Here is a 17,392-nt window from a genome sequence, read left to right as displayed (position 1 = left end):
TGCCCATTTACCCCAATGGAGCTGATGGGGGCAAGTTGTTCTCTGCCACCACTTGCTGTGTAGGTACACCTTTTGTCTGCAATCTGTCTATGCAGCCTTGTGGGTTTGTGTAAAAGTGTTAAAGCATCTTGAATGAGACAAACTCTATCTTCAAGCTACTTAAATACATAGCCTTGGAGAACCAGGTGTGTAGGTTTTTAAGTAGGGCTCTGTTGCAATTTCAGACTTTCCTAATAGCCTTGGCACATAGTGGCCTTGCAAGATTTAATACCGCCTGTGTAAGCTTCCCTTTGTCTCCTTGTTAAAAATTCTTGAAGCTGGGCAAGAAATTACCCAGGTTGACCCTTCTACTTGTAAGACTTTTAAGATGCTGGCATCCTGAAACAGGGGGACAGTGGCTCTTGTGTGACATGGCAGGAGCTTCTCCTGGGTGCGTAGGAGTGGTTCTGGATTGCAGAAGCACCAGGGGAAATTGGTACTTCACAGTTCATGATGAAAATGAGTTAAACCCTGTTCATTATGAGTAAAAGAGTAATGATTTTGATAAATGAAGGCTGTGTAAAATGTGGGGGGATAGGGTTGCTCCAATTTTATCATGTGGAATGGGAAGAAGAGGTCCATTGGTTTAACTGTTTGCCACCCTCAAAAGAGGGTAATGTGCAGGTATCTCTGCTGATCCAGACCTTAAAAGGGTGATATGTTGTATTGCAATGTATTGGTTCAAGTAAACCCACCAAATTAAACTGTGATGAAGCCATCCGTGAACTGCATATCAAAGACAGATCGTTCTCTGGTGTTGATAATTCAGAGCATCTGTCTTAAATGCTAACTTCCAAAATATTTCTCTGTGTGCTGATAATGTGATGCTAACTGTGGGATGCAGCTTTACTATTTTTCATGCTCTGTAACAAAAATAATGAGGAGTATATTAGTATGATCATACATTAACATAAAGTACAACTTCTTCCTGCAAAAATAGGCATTCTTCCACCACAACTGAAGAGCAGAGAGGATGTTGTCTGTGGAGGTTTGCATATTGTACTGCAAGTGTATTTTGACACTAGAAACTGAAGAAATGGGAAACTAGATATGTCTGGGGAGTAACTACTAATCTAAGTGTCAGGTTTGATACTGTCAGACTCTGTGGAACCAGTAGGTCAGATCCCCAGAGGGATGGCAGAGCCCTTGACCTTCGTAGCAGCAGATGAACTGTTGTTATTGCTGAGGGTTGATCTTGGAGAGAGGGATGGGCAAATCTTAAGCATGTAAGTGGTGCCTGTTTCGTGTACATACAGGATGTCTCAGAGCACTAATACATAGGAAGGGTTTTCCTTGATTTTCTTGGCTGCTTAAACAGAGCTGTCTGCATGCTCTCTGTTGGCTTCACTTCCCTCTGGAGATGGCTTTGTTTCACCCCTCTGGTTGTCCATGGTTGCAGGATGGAAGTCTCCAGGCAAAAGACATGAAGTGTCAGCGCTGGAAGCATATTCTTTCTTAAAAAATCAAATTTTCTGATTGCCCATGCTGTAGAAATAGCTTGTGATGAAGCTCATTAAAAAAAAAAAAAAAAAAAAAAAAAAAAAGTATTTTGGAGGTGTCTCGTTTGTATCGGTGGTGATATGTACAAGTGACAAGCTTTTGCTTCCCAGAGGTGAGCGTGTCAATTGTGAAATCAGGTGTAGGCCTTTGGACACAAAGGTAAGTGTTCATCGCTTGAAGTTGGCCAGCTGTTCTACTGGTAGACTAGAGAGAGCCTGGCAAGTCCAGTGTCAGCGCAGCACCATCTTAGTGGCAGTACATACAGGGAAAGGCTCAAGGAACTGAGTTTTCCAGCCTGGAGGGGAGAAGGCCACAGGGAATTGTTATCACCTGGGGTTTGAGAGATAACTGAGCCAAATTTTTCTCAGGGGGGAATAGAGGCTCTCACCTAGGAGACAAATTCACACCAGGCACTTCCATGGGAGAGTAATCCACTGGATACAGTGGTGGTCTTGCTACAGTGCTGGGAGGAGAAACAAGCTGTCAGCTTCCTGGGCTGCACTGGCTTTCAGCACAGATCTGCCACTCTTGTGTTGCCTGATGGACCTGTTTGGGACTGGGGCCAGATTTCAGCTGTGGTAGGTTTGGGAATAAAGTGAAAATAAGGCTGAACCTACATAAAAAGTGAGAAGTCTCTGGAGAAGTCTTCTGCTGTTTAATTCTGCAGAAACAGAGTGGCAATTGCACACCTGGCAGTTGCTGTGAAAATGCTGCTACGGATAACTAAAAATGGGATAGTTTCTTTTGCTTGAACTTTGGGGTGCCTGAAATGTAGATATCTATTATTTTTCACCCAGTTCTTGTTTGTGAGCAGGTCAGTTAAGGACTCAAGTGAATCTTGGGTTTTGCAAATACTCATTCACACGCTTCTATTACGTACTAGATCTGGAACAGATGTTGGTTTTCCTCATCAGATTTTCGTTCACTGTGAATTGGGAATAAGTACGATAGTGGTATATAAGGATGAAGCAGAATTAAATTAAGATTTCTATGTGCACGTTACCACTTCCAATACTGTTGGCACTCAAAAAAAGAAAAAGAAAAAAGACCTCCTAGCACTTCAAGTAACAAATTACTCATCTTACGCTTGCTGTGGCGGATCATGGGTTGCTTTAAAGTAACATTCTTTTTTCCTGAGCTTAGATAATTTAGACACTCCTCGGAAAAGAGGTACCACATGGAGTGCAGTACAGTTGAGGTAGATTGGAGAAAAGGATTATATTTTGCATGTGTAAGCAATGAATGTAAGCTGTAGATAAACAACATGGGTTACAGCAATCACTGCTGCTACAGCTTGTTATTTTTCTCAGGGACAGGTGCTGGCTCTCTCCTTCCTTTGAAGAACTACTGTACTTGTGTCTACACCATATTTTATATAACGTTCATGCTGACTTCTGTTCTTCCACTTCCTGTCTGCTTCCCTTTCTCACCCAAAAATAGGATGCTGTGATCCTGTTTGAGTTTTCAGCAGCGGCAACAAACTGCTACAGCAGGTTATGGCACCCTATGGCCTATGGAAATACCCATAGTATGTACTTCAAGCATATAAAAGCATCTGTTCCAGAGCTTTAAGTATTAGGGTTACAGGGAAACTGATGTGGTCTTGGGAGCAATCAGGGGTAGGAATGACATAGGGGTTGTTTAGACATGCTTTAGGTTAATAGGGAAATGTTTGTACCTCTTTCTTCGCTGAAAGGTATGCTAAGAGTGAGCTGGAATTGTTCCCTTGACCTGTGCAGCAGAGGAGGTCATGGCAGATCTGGAGATGTGTACTGGGAAACCAGAGCTTGATTTTTTGTGTCCCAACTAGATGTCTAAACACATTTCTCAAATGCTGCATTCTAGGAAAAGGTGAGCCAGGGAAAGAAGTCATCTAACATGATTTGGAAGTAATAAGGTGGACTTTGTAGCAGCCCTGCCCTTAATGACTTTTATTCTCACAAACCTGGTTTACAGATATTGATAGTACGTGAACTTTTTCTTGAAATATCAAAATATTTGTAGCTATTTTCCTTTTTTCTTTTGAACGGAATAAATTACCTGGTGTCATTTGACATTGGTGGATATGTTTGTTTCTTTGATAAAGAACAAATTTTCTTTAGATTCAGTTTCTTGAGCTCATAGGAAAATTGTATAGGTTGAAATGGTAAGATTAATCTAAATAGCCAGTGTGAGGTGAAAACCCTGCCTCTGCTTTAATTGGTGTGGCCTGGTGAAAGCCAGCTCTTCGGCTGCCTCCCTCGTGAACTGCCCAGCGTGGTGGCAGATTGACATAATTCCCCCATCCCTGCAGAGCCATCATAGAGCACTCCCTGAAGTGCTCAAAATCCTGAAGGAATATAAGGACCTTTTTTTTTCTTTTTTTCTTTTTTTCTTTTTTTCTTTTTTTTTTAATGGGGTCTCTGAAGTGCTTGTGTTCATCCAAAGCACTGTGGCTATTAAATAGAGGGGGTTTTAAAGGTTTTTTCTAATTGCCACACTTCCTCCCTCTCCCCCTTTTTAAGTGTCTTTGGACAGTTGCAGAACTTTGATTTAAATTTGTCTAATCTCTTGAGATATCTGGGTAGGGAAAACTATTGTAACTGAAAATGCCTCCGATTTTTTTTCCTTTCTTCTATTTTAATAGATGTGTTTAGTCTACTTTAAAAGCTTTCTGGAGAACCTTTTATAAATGGCTAATTTAAGCTTGTCAGGTTTTAATTATAATCTCTCTACACACAAGTTAAAATGCTTAATGCTAGTGAAAAGTTCTGAATACAAAGCAAACCTGTGTCAAGTTGCAGAGCACTCTTACCCATCTTAATTGCTTCTGGTCTGAACTTTAACCTTAACTCTCCCATCTGTCTTACAGATTCCCTTCTCTCATCACAACCACTTTCTTTCTGTAGAGTGCTGAGAATCTGTCTTAATTCTGCAGGATTTTTAGTCCAGCAAAAAAGTGCCATCAGGCTGTGGGTGTTCAGTTCCTTCCTTATCGCACTGCAGCATGATACATGGTCCTGGAATGAAGCCCTACTGCCCTGGGTAGCTAAGAGCATGCTCTTACCCCTGCCACAGTGGTACTGTTTGTGGAAGATGGAGGACCTCAGCTATAGAAGTGCCTTGGATCCCAAATGTTGTGACAACTTCTGGTCTCATTTAAAAATCTCTTCCCAACAGCATCCCCAGATGCTGCTTTTTGTTTGCAGTTTTACAGGGTTTTTTTTTTTTTTTTAGGTAGTTTATTCCCTCTTAGGACTGTTGTCTGTCTAACTTTCAAGCTATGACCCATTCTTTGTGGCAAAGGTTAGTTGCATTTTTTTCTTAGACAAGAATGAGTTTCATTCAAGCTTAGAAAATTAGCCTTGAAAATACTCAGTCAGTGCAGATTTTTTCTGGAGAGTGCATTTAAAAGTTTGAATCCAAAATTGATTTGGAAGTACTCTAATCTAAAATAACCCTGATGTTAGCATTGCTGTCTGCAACTCCTGCTAGCCCTGGCGTTCCGGTTCAGTGCATTGGCACGCAGTTCCCTGATGCTGTGAAATTGAGACTCATCTGGAGATACAGACTTTTCTAAAAAGGATTGCAAGGCACTTAAGACACCTTCTGTCATTAGTTCAGTAAAGGAGTTCTTTTCAGTGGTCAGGAATCTGATGATGAGGTGGACAAAACCTGAGCAAATCAAGCCATAGAGACTCCCATGGAAAAGCTGCTCGGTAAGTTTGTTGGCCGAGAAGTGTAGGATTTTTGGAACTGAAGGTTACTGGTTTAGAATTTCTTTTTAGTCTGAGGTTTCAGGCAAAGCATTAGTAGATACATATCCAGGCCAGGCTTCAGGAGGTGCATTTCAGGAGCCTTTCAGGTCTGCGCACTGGGCTAGGTCATATGATTATTTTTTTTCCCATTGTTTTTAACCAAGTGCAGCAGCCATCAGCATCTTCACGTATGTTGGTGAGAATTAAATGGAGCATGAATAACTGAGTTGAAGAGCAGACTTCCACTTTAAGGGGGTTGGTAGCTGCACAAAGCAGTGGTAATGATCCAGAGGTGCAGGACGCATCGAGGAAGAGAGTAAAGTGTGAGTACAATCCAAAGTGCAGGCAGCAGGTCATAAATTCTTGTAGTGGTAGTGGTCTGAAATTCAAGGAATAGGATTAGAGAGCTACTGTAGGTTAATGAAAACAGCTCCCTTAGGATCAGCTTGAATTCAACTCAGTGGTCAACCATAAGAAGAGGAATGTCGTGTGCAATTCCAACTTCTCATCCATATTCTGAATACTGCATTGCTCCTGAATGCTTAATAGAGTAGAATATGCTCTGTTACAGTATATTTTATATGACTTCCAAGACGCTTTAATGCAAACTAAATGTCATGGTAACTTGCCCCAGACCCTTAGTGCTCACTTTATTCTGGAATATATGGTGAATTGCAGCAGAGTTTTCAAAGCCTTCTGAGGCATTTCACAGAAAAAAAGAAAGAAAAGGGAAAAAACAAAAGTGTTGCAATTTTACTGGGGTCTTTCCTGTTGTCCAGGGTAATAGTGCTCAAATCCTGCCTCTATACGTCACCTCAAAGGAAGTCATTATAGAATGACTATACAACAGCTAATGCCAAGAAACCACTTTTAATTCTTATCAGCATAGTTTCTTGTAAAGAGGGGTAGCATTAATAGCCAGCTGTGGCTTGTGAGCCCTGATTTAATCAGTTGTGGATGGCGAAAATTAGTTTGAGGCATATAGTTCCTAGCCAACTGCAGCTATAACAAATGTTTAATGAACAGTGTTGCGCTGGGGTCTGTATGCCTTTCCCTGTGAATGAAAGGGGAAATGGCCAAGAGCAGGACTTTCTCTGTTCTAATTGTACTACTGAATTGTAGAGTAAAATCTGTCTGTGGAAGCAAACTGTGGCAAAGTAAGGCTTAAGCTAGAACGCAGTAAACAGAACAGAAACAATGAAAGTATTTAGTGTCTGTTTTCTCTGTCTTCTCTGACTTTGTGGTATTGAGAAAACAGCAACTTTTGTTGATATTATTTTCAAGATGCAGCAAGTTCTTTCTGATAGACTTCACCCTATCCTTTTTCTAGTCTTGAAATACTAAGCTGCCTTTGCCAGAGTAGTTGAGTGAGAAGGGTGCTGTGCTTTCTAGGGTCAGCAGTGGGATGGGAAGGAGTGTTCCAACTGTTAGTGGGCTATACTTTGTATAAGCATCTAGGGTCTTTGTTAAACTGCACATCAAGCCAGGATATCCAGGAACCTCCTATAGTCTGAGCATCTGCATTACAGAAGCCATGGGCTTTTATCTGGGCATTCTCAGACAGGAGCTGAAACTGAGCAGAGCACACTCTTGTCCCCTTTCTGCTAGAAAAGGCAAAACAGTGGTGGCTTACTGTAGAGCTCAAACTGTCCTCTGCCTCCTAACCACCTCTGGGTGTGCAGAGGAGTTTGGAAGGGAGCAAAGCAAAACCTTTAGGAGCTGGTAGTAGAACTTTCAAGGTAATTTCAGACCCCTGAAACTTTGCTAAGCATTGCTGTGTTGACTGCACTTGTGGTCCAGATAAATCCAGTGAAGTTGCACTAGATGTGAACTATTTTTGACACCTCTTCTGTAAGTTGCTCATGTACAGTCAAAGCTTACCAAAGCAACTCCACAAATTGCATGGCTTATGTTGCCAGCTGTTCAGGAGGTTCCATGCTGTCATTCAAAACTTCAGGGCTTTCAAAAGGTTAGGTTATTGTATATATCCACAATGGTACAAATTCCGCTTCCTAAATCAGTAATTATTTATCGGTTACTTGTGCAGTGATCACCAGTACAAAACTGAAATTGAGAGTGTCCACACCCAGAGACTTAATGTGGACACTTGGAACTGTGACCACTTCAGGCCCCCTCTTATGCAACAGGAAAGACATACCACTTTGAAATACTGGGCAGGAGGGGTGATGGGATGCTCTCTTAACCTTGGTTTTTCTTCACTACTTTCAGGAGACAAAATTCCAGTCTGCTTTATTTTTTAAGTTAGCAAACCGATTATATATTGTAAAAGATCAGTGTTTTCATGGGTGAGTAGTAATTACTGAGTAATGGCTTAAAACATTTCCTGAAGGAACATAAAGCTGTTTTTAAAAGTTAAGAGTACATTAAAAGGATTACCATGTAGATTTGATTTTTAGATAACACTAAAATGGATCCCAAATGGACTTATGAAAAGGGATGCTATCTCTTTAATGGAAAGTGCATGGTCTGACAGCTCAGCATGCAAATGGTCCTGCAAAAGACTGTCTGTTGTGTTTTTTCCTTTCAATAGGAAGAGAAGGAAATAGCTCCCCTTGCCCTTCTTCTTTCAACTTTTAATAGCAGATGGGTTAGTCTGGTTTTGCTAGGAAGGAAAAGAGGCTAGGTTTGGGGAATAACTGCATCTTTCTGAATCACTCAGGAGGTGTATTTCACGACTTCTAGAAGGTCAGCAGCAATTGTATCTCTTACATGGGTTGCATTAAGTAGATAGAGTGCTTCTGAATTCTCTCTAAAGCTGCATCTTTACTTGTCTCTTGGAAATGAAAAAATATGCAAATAAACTACAGTCCTTGTATATTTATTGTATTTATCTTGTGCAGGGCATGAGCATCAATGCTTGGCTTTGCAGCAAATTTGGAGGGCAGCAGGAGAGGCTGTTATTTTCATACTACAACAACTTGCAATCACTATAGTGTTTGCTATTAGAGAGTTGCCAGCACAACTTTCTGGTGATTGATGGTGTGAAATATGCTTTTGGCCTGAGTAGGATTTCTTCTAGAAACGTTTAAAAGAGTATATTCATATTTCATTAAATACAGAGCACTAGGATTCCAAATTCTTTTGTGGTATTGCACCAATTATTATAGGCTCCAAAAGTCTTGAGAAATTTCTGTAAGCCTGTGAAAGCTTTAGATTGGATAGTCATCATTGCCTGCATTAAGGCTTGTGACAGATTGCTTCATCAGTGTACACAGAGCAGAACATCAAATGGCCATTTGGCAGTGGGCACTGAAATTCTATTAAGGTTGCCGAAGCTTAGGTTGACATTGTATATGTCTGCAAAGAGGCAGAAGAAAAGATGATGGTTATGAGCATGCAATGATATAGTTCTATTCTCCTTTAAATATTCACATATATAGCAGAACAAATCCGTCAGGGTGATGTTAATGTTTCACTGCTAAACCTGAGCTCTGCTACATCACACATCTTTGCCTATGTCTTGAATACTCAGTAGTAATATGTTAAACAGTGCATTTTAACTGGAAAATGAGAATTGTGTAGTATTACAGGTGTACCTGGAAAGAATTTACTTGAGTTTTTACTTCCTAACACTCTTTGGCATTTTAAACTTGACACAGGGTCTTTCTGTTTCATTTTCTTTCCTTTTTGGAAAAGGGAGGGATGGAAAACTCCCTGTAATTTAAAATCAGAAAATAACTTATTCTTAAATGAGCTGAAAAGTAAGGGATGAGTTCTTACCTTTGTGATCATTTGACTCAGAGACTATTCTCCCATTGGTTTGCTTTGACACCCAAACCCCCTGAACATAAATCTTTTGAGCTTAGTGTCTTTTCAGTGGTCACCTACAAGTTGGTGGAATATTGAGGAATATGGGGCTAATTCCAGGCTACTCATCCATAATAATGGTTTTCCTCATCTATGATGTTCTTATACTACTGGAAAGGTGGTTTGAGGGTAGTCCATTGTGAGATGTTTTTGTAGTACAGCCACTGGAGGAGAGAACTGGCCACCTAAAATCAGAACCTTTGCTAGGCTATAGGGTGCTAAATTGTGACTGGTTGAGAAAACTTGATCAGAATGTTCTCAGACTAGGTTGAAGGTGGAAGAAATACTGTGTCTTTTTACTGTTCCCAGGGCTTCAAACAGTAAAAATGGATTTTACTGAAACACTGCATGTGCTAAGAATAAGCTTTGGACATATGCCAATTATGAGCAATTAAAGCTCAAACAAGCATATTTTATGAGCACTGGGAAAATGCTGCTTACCAGAATGATTTGTAGAAACTGTTTTGCAGCAACAATTATTATGGTTTGTGTTTAGTCCTGCTGCCATGTGTTCCTTTATAGCTACAGGTTGTCCTCTGGTAAAAGCAACTCTGTAATAGGGAGAGTCTTAAAGCAGGTAATGGCAGACTCAAAACTTTTGGGAAATTAAAATCTAGATTCTAACTCTAAACCTTATGTGCTGAATCAGGACCTATGTTACTACAGATTCAAATGATGTGAATGATTATTTTTTGATATCTTGGTTTATCTGAGTAAATGCCTCGAAAACAGTCTCTGCATGTGAGATTGGAGGGTGTTTTAAGCCACTCGTTAAGCTTTGGGTTACTTTTAGGCAGCTGAAACTGCCAGGGGACGCAAGACTCTAAAATGTGTTTCTCTAAAGTTTGTTCTGAACTGTAGGGTAAAAATATTGCTGTGTTACTGGGAGCCGGACTATCGCATAGTTGAAATAGAAGTACTGATCAAAATGATGTTTCTCCTACTAACTGCCCTCTCCAACCACTTTTTTTGTCACGCTTGGGAAATCTGTTCAGTAATGATTCAGAAGAGAGAATACCACAAATAAATTACTAGAGCCACTGTAAAGATCACCTGCTGTATATTGCAGCATGAAACTGAAAAATGAGAAGATTGTTGTGACCCATTGAATAATTCTGATGAATGATCTAAGTCTTGTTCATAAGCTTTTAGCAGCAAGTACTCGGTGTTCTAAATGTAATGTTTTAATTGGATATACAGATGATACGATGAGTTTTCACCCTGCTGGCTGTAATTCTTCAGATGAAATTCTTGGTGAGGATGCCCGAGACAGTGTACTCTCAGTTCAGTGGAAGTGCATGGTTTAACTTGTTTCACAGGGTGTAATATTCATAGAAGGTGAGTAATAGAATACTGGGAAAGCAAAGTGAGTTTCTTTTTAAGGGAATAAAATTCACTGCATCTCTTTGGCAATGACTGTCTGCATTTACTTAAATGGGTGATGCAGGACTGTAATGCTTTTAAATGATATCAGATCCTCTGATGAAAGACATAAGACTGCAGCTTATTTATTGTGATGAGACAGAAGTTAATAAGATTACTCCTACTCTTCAGTTACTTTTTCATCTTTTACAGCCAAATGCTGGGGATTTTGTTAGCAAGCAAAAGGAGGTCAGCTCATTTTAAAGAGTGTTGATGCTAGAAATAAACATTTTTTTCCCTCAAGTGGAACTCTGAAACCTATGCTCAATTTCCCAACTGCCAAAAATCAGTCTTCACAGCGGAACTGCTTCTAGCGCTGGAATGGTGCATCCCTACAATAATCACTTACATAAATTAAGAAAATGAAGTGTAATAATTGGGGTTTTTGGCAGAGGGGCTGTTCAAGACATAGGTAGGAAACAATTTGTGGTAGAGAATAAAAACATTATTCCAGTACTATGTTGTGAAAGGTGCCATACAACTGCACAGGGAGCACAGTACTGGAGTGGTTGTCACAAACCTTTCAGAGAGTAGATGCATTTTGTGTGTGTGCAGTTATTTGCTTTGTTGTTGTGCAAGCTTTTATGGTGAAAGTACCTAATCTGAGGAAAAAGTTTGGTTTTTTTTTTAAACACCAAAAAAGTAATCCAGAAAACCCCATCGAAAAACTTGCAGAGGGAAAGAGTTAAAGCCATCTGCCTGAAAGCACTGTGTAAAACATACACACAGTGTTGGGGAAATAAGCCAATTATGTGAGCTTCACAGGAGGTGGGGGACTGACCTTTGTGTATAATTAGTTCTTTTATTTAAAGCAAAGATTTTGAATAGAATAACTAATTAGCTGTCATAAATGGCAAATTGAAGATTTTGGCCAGATTCCTTGGGGAGTGTGGGAGGACGTCCCTCCTCCCAGCCCGTGCTGTATGCTCTGGCTCTCCTCCTCATTAGGGTTGTTTTTAGTCCTCTGCAGTGGTAATGAGGAGTGCAGTGGCGGCACTTCTCAGGGCCCCCTTAACAAGGCATGAAATGCAGGTGGAGGAGAACCACCTTCAGCTCCTTCCGCTCGCACTCTGCACGTGTGGATATAAGCAGAGGGCTTGGGTGGGAGAAAGGGAGGCCAAGGGGGGCCTGAAAAGTCCGGGTGATATCACCTGTGTTTTCTGCTCTGGACTTGACTGTATAAAACACAGGCAAGCTGCAAAGCCTCGAGGCATGTATCATTAGCTAGCAGTCCCCCATTACTCTTTCAGACCAATTAACCTTTAGAGTTGCATTAAAGAAATTACGTGGTGAACTTCTATGCTTTCAGAGGGGTCCAGTAGCTCTCTTGCAGACCAGAGCACTGTGAAGCTGTACGCCATAGGACCACTGCAGATAACTGTTATTTAAAAGGTCTACCATTTATAAAAAGTTCCCAGGCTCTCTTGGAAACGAGGCTTTATGAACAGAGCCCTTAGAGGAACTGCAGCTGATTGCCATGTGAATAGAAATATCAGTAAAATGGCTTGGAAAAATGGAGAGGTGTACTTAGTGGACACTTGTGTTACAAAGCCAGCTGAATAATTTTACAGAAAGACCCTGACTGAGAAGATACAGGCTGATTAAAGCTTGTTTGTCTGACTGTGAATAGAGGTAAAGTTTAGATTACTCACTACAATAACGGCCTCTTTAGACACAGCCATAAATTTCAGTATGTCCAGAGGTGGTGTCTATAATTTTTTAATGTGCATTGGAGCTCCGAGCACTCAGAACAGGTTTTGTTTTGTATTTACCAGCAGCAAGTCTATTAAGTTGTAAAGGGCAAAGAAGGAACTGTAGGTAGCCAAAAATAGCAAGGCTTCATCTACTGCTTCTAAGAAAAGCTAGCAATATGGATGGCTAGCAACAGAAGAGGAGAGAGCAACTTGATGGTACTTTCAAAATTTGGCAATCAAATAGCATTGAGTACTGTGTTCAGCTCTGGGACCCCCAACACAAAAAGTACATGGACCTGCTTTAGTGGATCCAGAGGAGGGCAACAAGGATGATCAGAGGACTGGAGCACCTCTGCTATGGAGACGGGCTTAGAGAGGTGGGCTTGTTCAGCCTGGAGAAGACAAGGTTCTGTGGAGACCTTAGAGCAGCTTCCAGTGCCTAAAGGGGACCCGAAAGAAATCTGGAGAGGGACTTCTTACAAGGGCATATAGTGACAGATCAAGGGGTAATGGCTTTGAACTGAAAGAGGGGAGATTTATATAAGATATTAGGAAGAAAATCTTCCCTGTGAGAGTGGTGAGGCACTGGCACAGGTTTCCCAGGGAAGCTGTGTCCGCCCCATCCCTGGAAGTGTTCAAGGCCAGGTTGGGCAAGGCTTTGAGCAACCTGGTCTCGTGGAAAGCATCCCTGCCCATGGCAGGGGGGCTGGGACTGGATGACCTTTAAGGTCCCTTCCAACCCAAACCATTCTGTGATTCTGTGATTCCCTTTGTGATCACATATTGAAACAGATGAGTGTTCAGATGTTACTTTTTCTACTTCTGCAACACTACTTCTCATTTCCTAATCCTCACCGACACAGCACACATGGAATTTGCCAGTGGTGAGTCCTTTGTTTCTTGACAGCCTGCTTAGATGTTATGTGCCTTTGATCAAATGGAACTAGGTACCTTAGCATTTTTTTGTGAGAACTGGGGAAAAATCTACATTGAGAAATGAAGCAGCATCCCAGTCTTATGGTCTTACAGTGTGGAAATTTCCCAACAGAAAGATCTTTCCAGGTGGTTGCTGCCTGCAAAGCCCAGGCAGAAACCACCTGGTTGGGGTTTGCTGGAAGCAAGGCAGGAGGAGGAAAGTAGGGTTTGGTGTTTGCTGTGTCCTCTTTGTGCAAGCCTCTCTCGATGGAAAGGGTTAAGCTTCTGTGATGCTGCTCTCTTGTTGCTTGGAAATGATGTGGCAGGCATTGGAGGAACCTTGCTGATCAAGTTTGGCAGTTTCTGAAATTTTGTTTCACGCCTTGCCTGCTGTGTCACCTCACCAGCTAATTGCAGCTGCAACTTTCTGTAGTGGCGTGTGTGCTCCGTGCAGACCGGTTGGTTGGGATGTCAGAGGGAAGCCTCACAGCCCAAAATGTAATTTCAAAACACTGAACCTGACCAGCAGAGGCTGACCTTGCTCGTTATTATCTGAGTGGGAATAGCAGCTTTGAACATTATATGATCTCTGAAATGGTACCTTTTTTTTCATTAGAAAGCCCCCTGCTGAACACTGACCAAATATATAGCTCTTTTCCTTGCTTAAGGTACTGTTTAAAAATATATGTATCTGTTCCTTTGCTAGTTATTAGAATAAAATCAAAGTGTTACGTTCCCCTTATTCATGGAAGCCTCTCATAAAACAATGGTGTGCTTGCATTCATGAGGAACTGAGATGGCTGTGGTGAGCGAGGGCTTCCAGGGCCACAGATGGAACAAGAATCACTGCTACAGCCAGCCCACAGCTGTACAGGTCAGCTTGCCACCTCAGCAGACCCTCCTGACCTGCCATCTTGCCCTTACTGATCACACCAACCTCTCCTAATGGTACTGCAAGGGTTTCATATCTAGGCAACTGCCCTTGTGCTTGACCATGCTGCTATTACAGTGGACCCCTCACTCCACATGGGGGCAGCTGTAATTCTGGATGTGCACTGGTTTCAAAGGCACTCAAGGGTCTTGGGAAGTCCCATCCAGCTGAAGATCTTGTATTTCTGAATCACAGAGGTAATCTCAAACCCCACCTATGCAGCAGTTCTCTTGAAAGGGGGTTTAAGGCGCTCTGGTTGTCTAGAATCTGCATTTTGAAATCCACAGCTGCTCCAGATGCAGGATCGTCAAGTTACCTAGCTGAACCTTGCAAAACCATTGTATGATGACCCTCCTAGTAAGAAATCCTCTTCTGCCTTTAAGGATACGCAGTTCACATTTAGAGAGGCTGTTTTGGGGGTGGGTAGTGATTCACTGGTGTCTAGTCCTATCTTAAAGTATAATTTGCACGTCAAGGTCTTAGTTTTCATAGGGGTGAACTATTTTCTTTCATCACTGACGCTGTATCTCACACAGTTTGCAAATGCAAATACATGCATTCACCCTTTCCTGCCTCAGAATAAGCCAGTATCTTCTCACGATGTGCTGTTTTCCTGGCATGGAGTTGGAGAGAGCACAGATTGAAGGCTTTAGGTTTTCTGAAAAAGATATCACTCAAAAAGTGAAGCTTCTCTTTGCTCCTGAAGTGTACCTTAAAAATAAATAAATAAATAGAGTGTTTCTGTGCCCAGAACCACAGAGTTACTTCCCTTGTTCTTATAAGAAACTGTCACCAGGATCACAGGACTTGTGCGGTCTGACCCCCAGCACCTTCAGTACATAACACTTGTGACACCTCCCTGTCTTTTCTCTCTTTCCAAATGTGTGGGTGTTTTTCTGTGGCCGTGTATGTAGAATTTCTCTCAGAAGCGTTATGAGTTGCATATGTGACAGTCAAACAGAGATTTAAGTTTTCACTTAATTATCGCATATTTGTTGCTGGCATCAGAAGTTTGCTTGTATTGACTTTGCAAGTGGGTTTTGAGTGTGCCGCAGCAAAACGCAGGGGGCTCTTTAAGCCTCCAGAGTTTTTGAATGTTACTTGACCTGTCTCTGCGCTGCTGAGACCACTTTGATAAGAAATGGATCAATACCTCGCTGTTTGTGTAGAGGTGTCTTAAGTGCTATTGTCGTCTGCTTGAAGCTCTGACAAAGCAATTATTACTGTAGGAGTGGTGGGTTTTACATGTGCCACTGTCAGGTCACCCTGGCTTTTAAGAAAAGCAGCAAATGTCACTTATTACGGTGGCACTGACTCAGTCCTCTCTGGTTAAGGACTGTTAATAATTCCATTATCAAGCTGCTACTTTCCAGGACAACCAACGCTTCTTACAGAGATGGTGGCTTCACTTGTGCATAAGTATATAACCAGTAACACCTGCTACTATCGACAGTGTTCCCTCTCCTCTGTATTGGTTATGCCCACAGCATGCTTGTTACAGGCCCAGCATTGTCATTTTTAGTGATTGACAGTAGTAAAATAAAAATCAAGGTTCTAGAGAAAATGGGATTCCGTCATTTCAGTGAGTTTGCGTATTCTTTCCTCATCTTCTGTCCCCTTCCTCCCTACAGTACATCCTTGTTAATTTTTCCACCTTGCCTGTTGATTCCATAAAATCCTTCCCTACCTCCCTCTTAAACTGATAAGGGCAAGAGTTCTCGCAGGCATGCAAGTGCTCACCATGGGAGGCACTACCTGCTTGGAGGAGAGGAAGTAGCTGGAGACAGCAGTGGACAGCAGGAAGGTGGGCACAGCAAGTCTGCTCCAGCCTAGTGACTTCAGCCCTGTCACCACCTCGCACCTAGCGCATGTTTGCTTTGCAGTCTTAGCAGGGGTTTCCAGGGAGGAAAAACCTGGCTTTTTACTACCTTCTCCAGTGGTACAAGAGAAGGTATTGTTTTGTTTAAGGAGCATGGCTTCACTAGTGGTAGTGGGGCACTAGCTGGGTTATTCTAAGCGATCCTCACGGGCTTTTGAATGACATTTCTTTTAGAACAGCCTCTGGGCTGTTCTTGCTCTCACTGAGGCCTCTATGACCCTTAGATTTCACAAGAGAGGAAAAACAGTGGCGTGCCACATCTTTTTATATCCACTCCTCTCCTTTCCCCATCAAGCTTGATCCATCCAAGATGCTGGACTGGGGGTACATACTGTGATAGCCCTTCTGATCTTCGTAATTGCCTGTGGCAGGTAATTAACCACACAAGGGTACTGGTAATGAGGGAAAAAGCAAATGTTGAAATTGCACTTAGTTTATTCTCCTGCAAGATGCTAATTAAAAAAAAAAAAGTATGGTGCTTTGTGTCAGTCCTACCCTTAGGGGAAAAAAGGGCTGCGTTCCTGTTGTACTCCCACTTAACCTGCAACAGCATATGAACTTTAAATTCCTTTGACTATCAGCTTCTTGTAGCGTGAACTCCTTGTAATGAAACCAACAGCAGTGTTTGCTCACAGATCTACCTATAGCTCACATAGCTACCTGAAATGCAGGCAACCTCTTCAAGCTGTTTGGATATCTTCTAAAGAAATGCTTTGTTTGCATGCAGGTGTGCCAATGTTATCTGTACAACCCAAAGGGAAGCAGAAGGGCTGTGCTGGCTGCAACCGGAAGATCAAGGACCGGTACCTGCTGAAGGCTCTGGATAAGTATTGGCATGAAGATTGTCTAAAGTGCGCCTGCTGTGACTGTCGTCTTGGAGAGGTTGGATCAACTCTTTACACAAAAGCAAATCTCATTCTTTGCCGCAGAGATTACCTGAGGTAAACAGAGGAACGTACTGTGGGCTCTTCCCAAAGCCTCTGAGTGTGCTGCTAACTGTTTGTCTTTCTAAACCTCTACTATGAAAACACGTACTTGTGCATGGTCAGCCCTGTCCAGAAGTGGCTGGAGTTTCTTCCTCTGTCTAAGCAGGCTTCTTATTTGCACTTAGTGTATTTTGTAGCCAGGGAGGTCGAATCCTATTTTTAGGATAAAGGTAAAAGGAAGAAGGCATGACTTAACTGTTTATTATTATGACCCAGAAAGAACAAACAATGCTTGCTGAAAAACTTAGGAAAAGACTGTTAATTCTTCTTGCATACCTTTGATGTTACACTTCTGTATACTGACTGAGGCCTGACCAAACATTTACCTTTTCTATGATAGCTTTTAGATAGATTTCTAGTGCTTGTATTGAGTAAGGTTCCTCCCAAGGGGCTCTTGTCTCTTCACTAAGTAAACAGAGCAAAAGACTCCAAAATTGCAGATCAACTTCAAAAATTTTTTT

General features: G+C 41.8%; 1 protein-coding gene across 5 annotated transcripts in view; it reads left to right on the top strand.

The window, feature by feature from the left end:
• Window positions 1–17,392, top strand: part of LMO1 (LIM domain only 1) — a 63,894-nt gene that overhangs the window by 29,139 nt on the left and 17,363 nt on the right. For all 5 annotated transcript variants that reach the window (XM_057418270.1, XM_057418265.1, XM_057418269.1 and 2 more), the window contains one exon: window positions 16,673–16,886. In XM_057418270.1, the coding sequence (XP_057274253.1) occupies window positions 16,673–16,886 (214 nt within the window). The remainder of the gene's footprint in view (window positions 1–16,672; window positions 16,887–17,392) is intronic.

Source organism: Pezoporus wallicus, unplaced genomic scaffold (assembly GCF_028554395.1).
Source record: "Pezoporus wallicus isolate ANWC-B61680 ecotype Strahan unplaced genomic scaffold, APGP_CSIRO_Pwel_v1 contig_2025, whole genome shotgun sequence".
NCBI classification, from domain to species: Eukaryota; Metazoa; Chordata; class Aves; order Psittaciformes; family Psittacidae; genus Pezoporus; species Pezoporus wallicus.
This window is presented reverse-complemented; position numbering and strand designations above follow the sequence as displayed.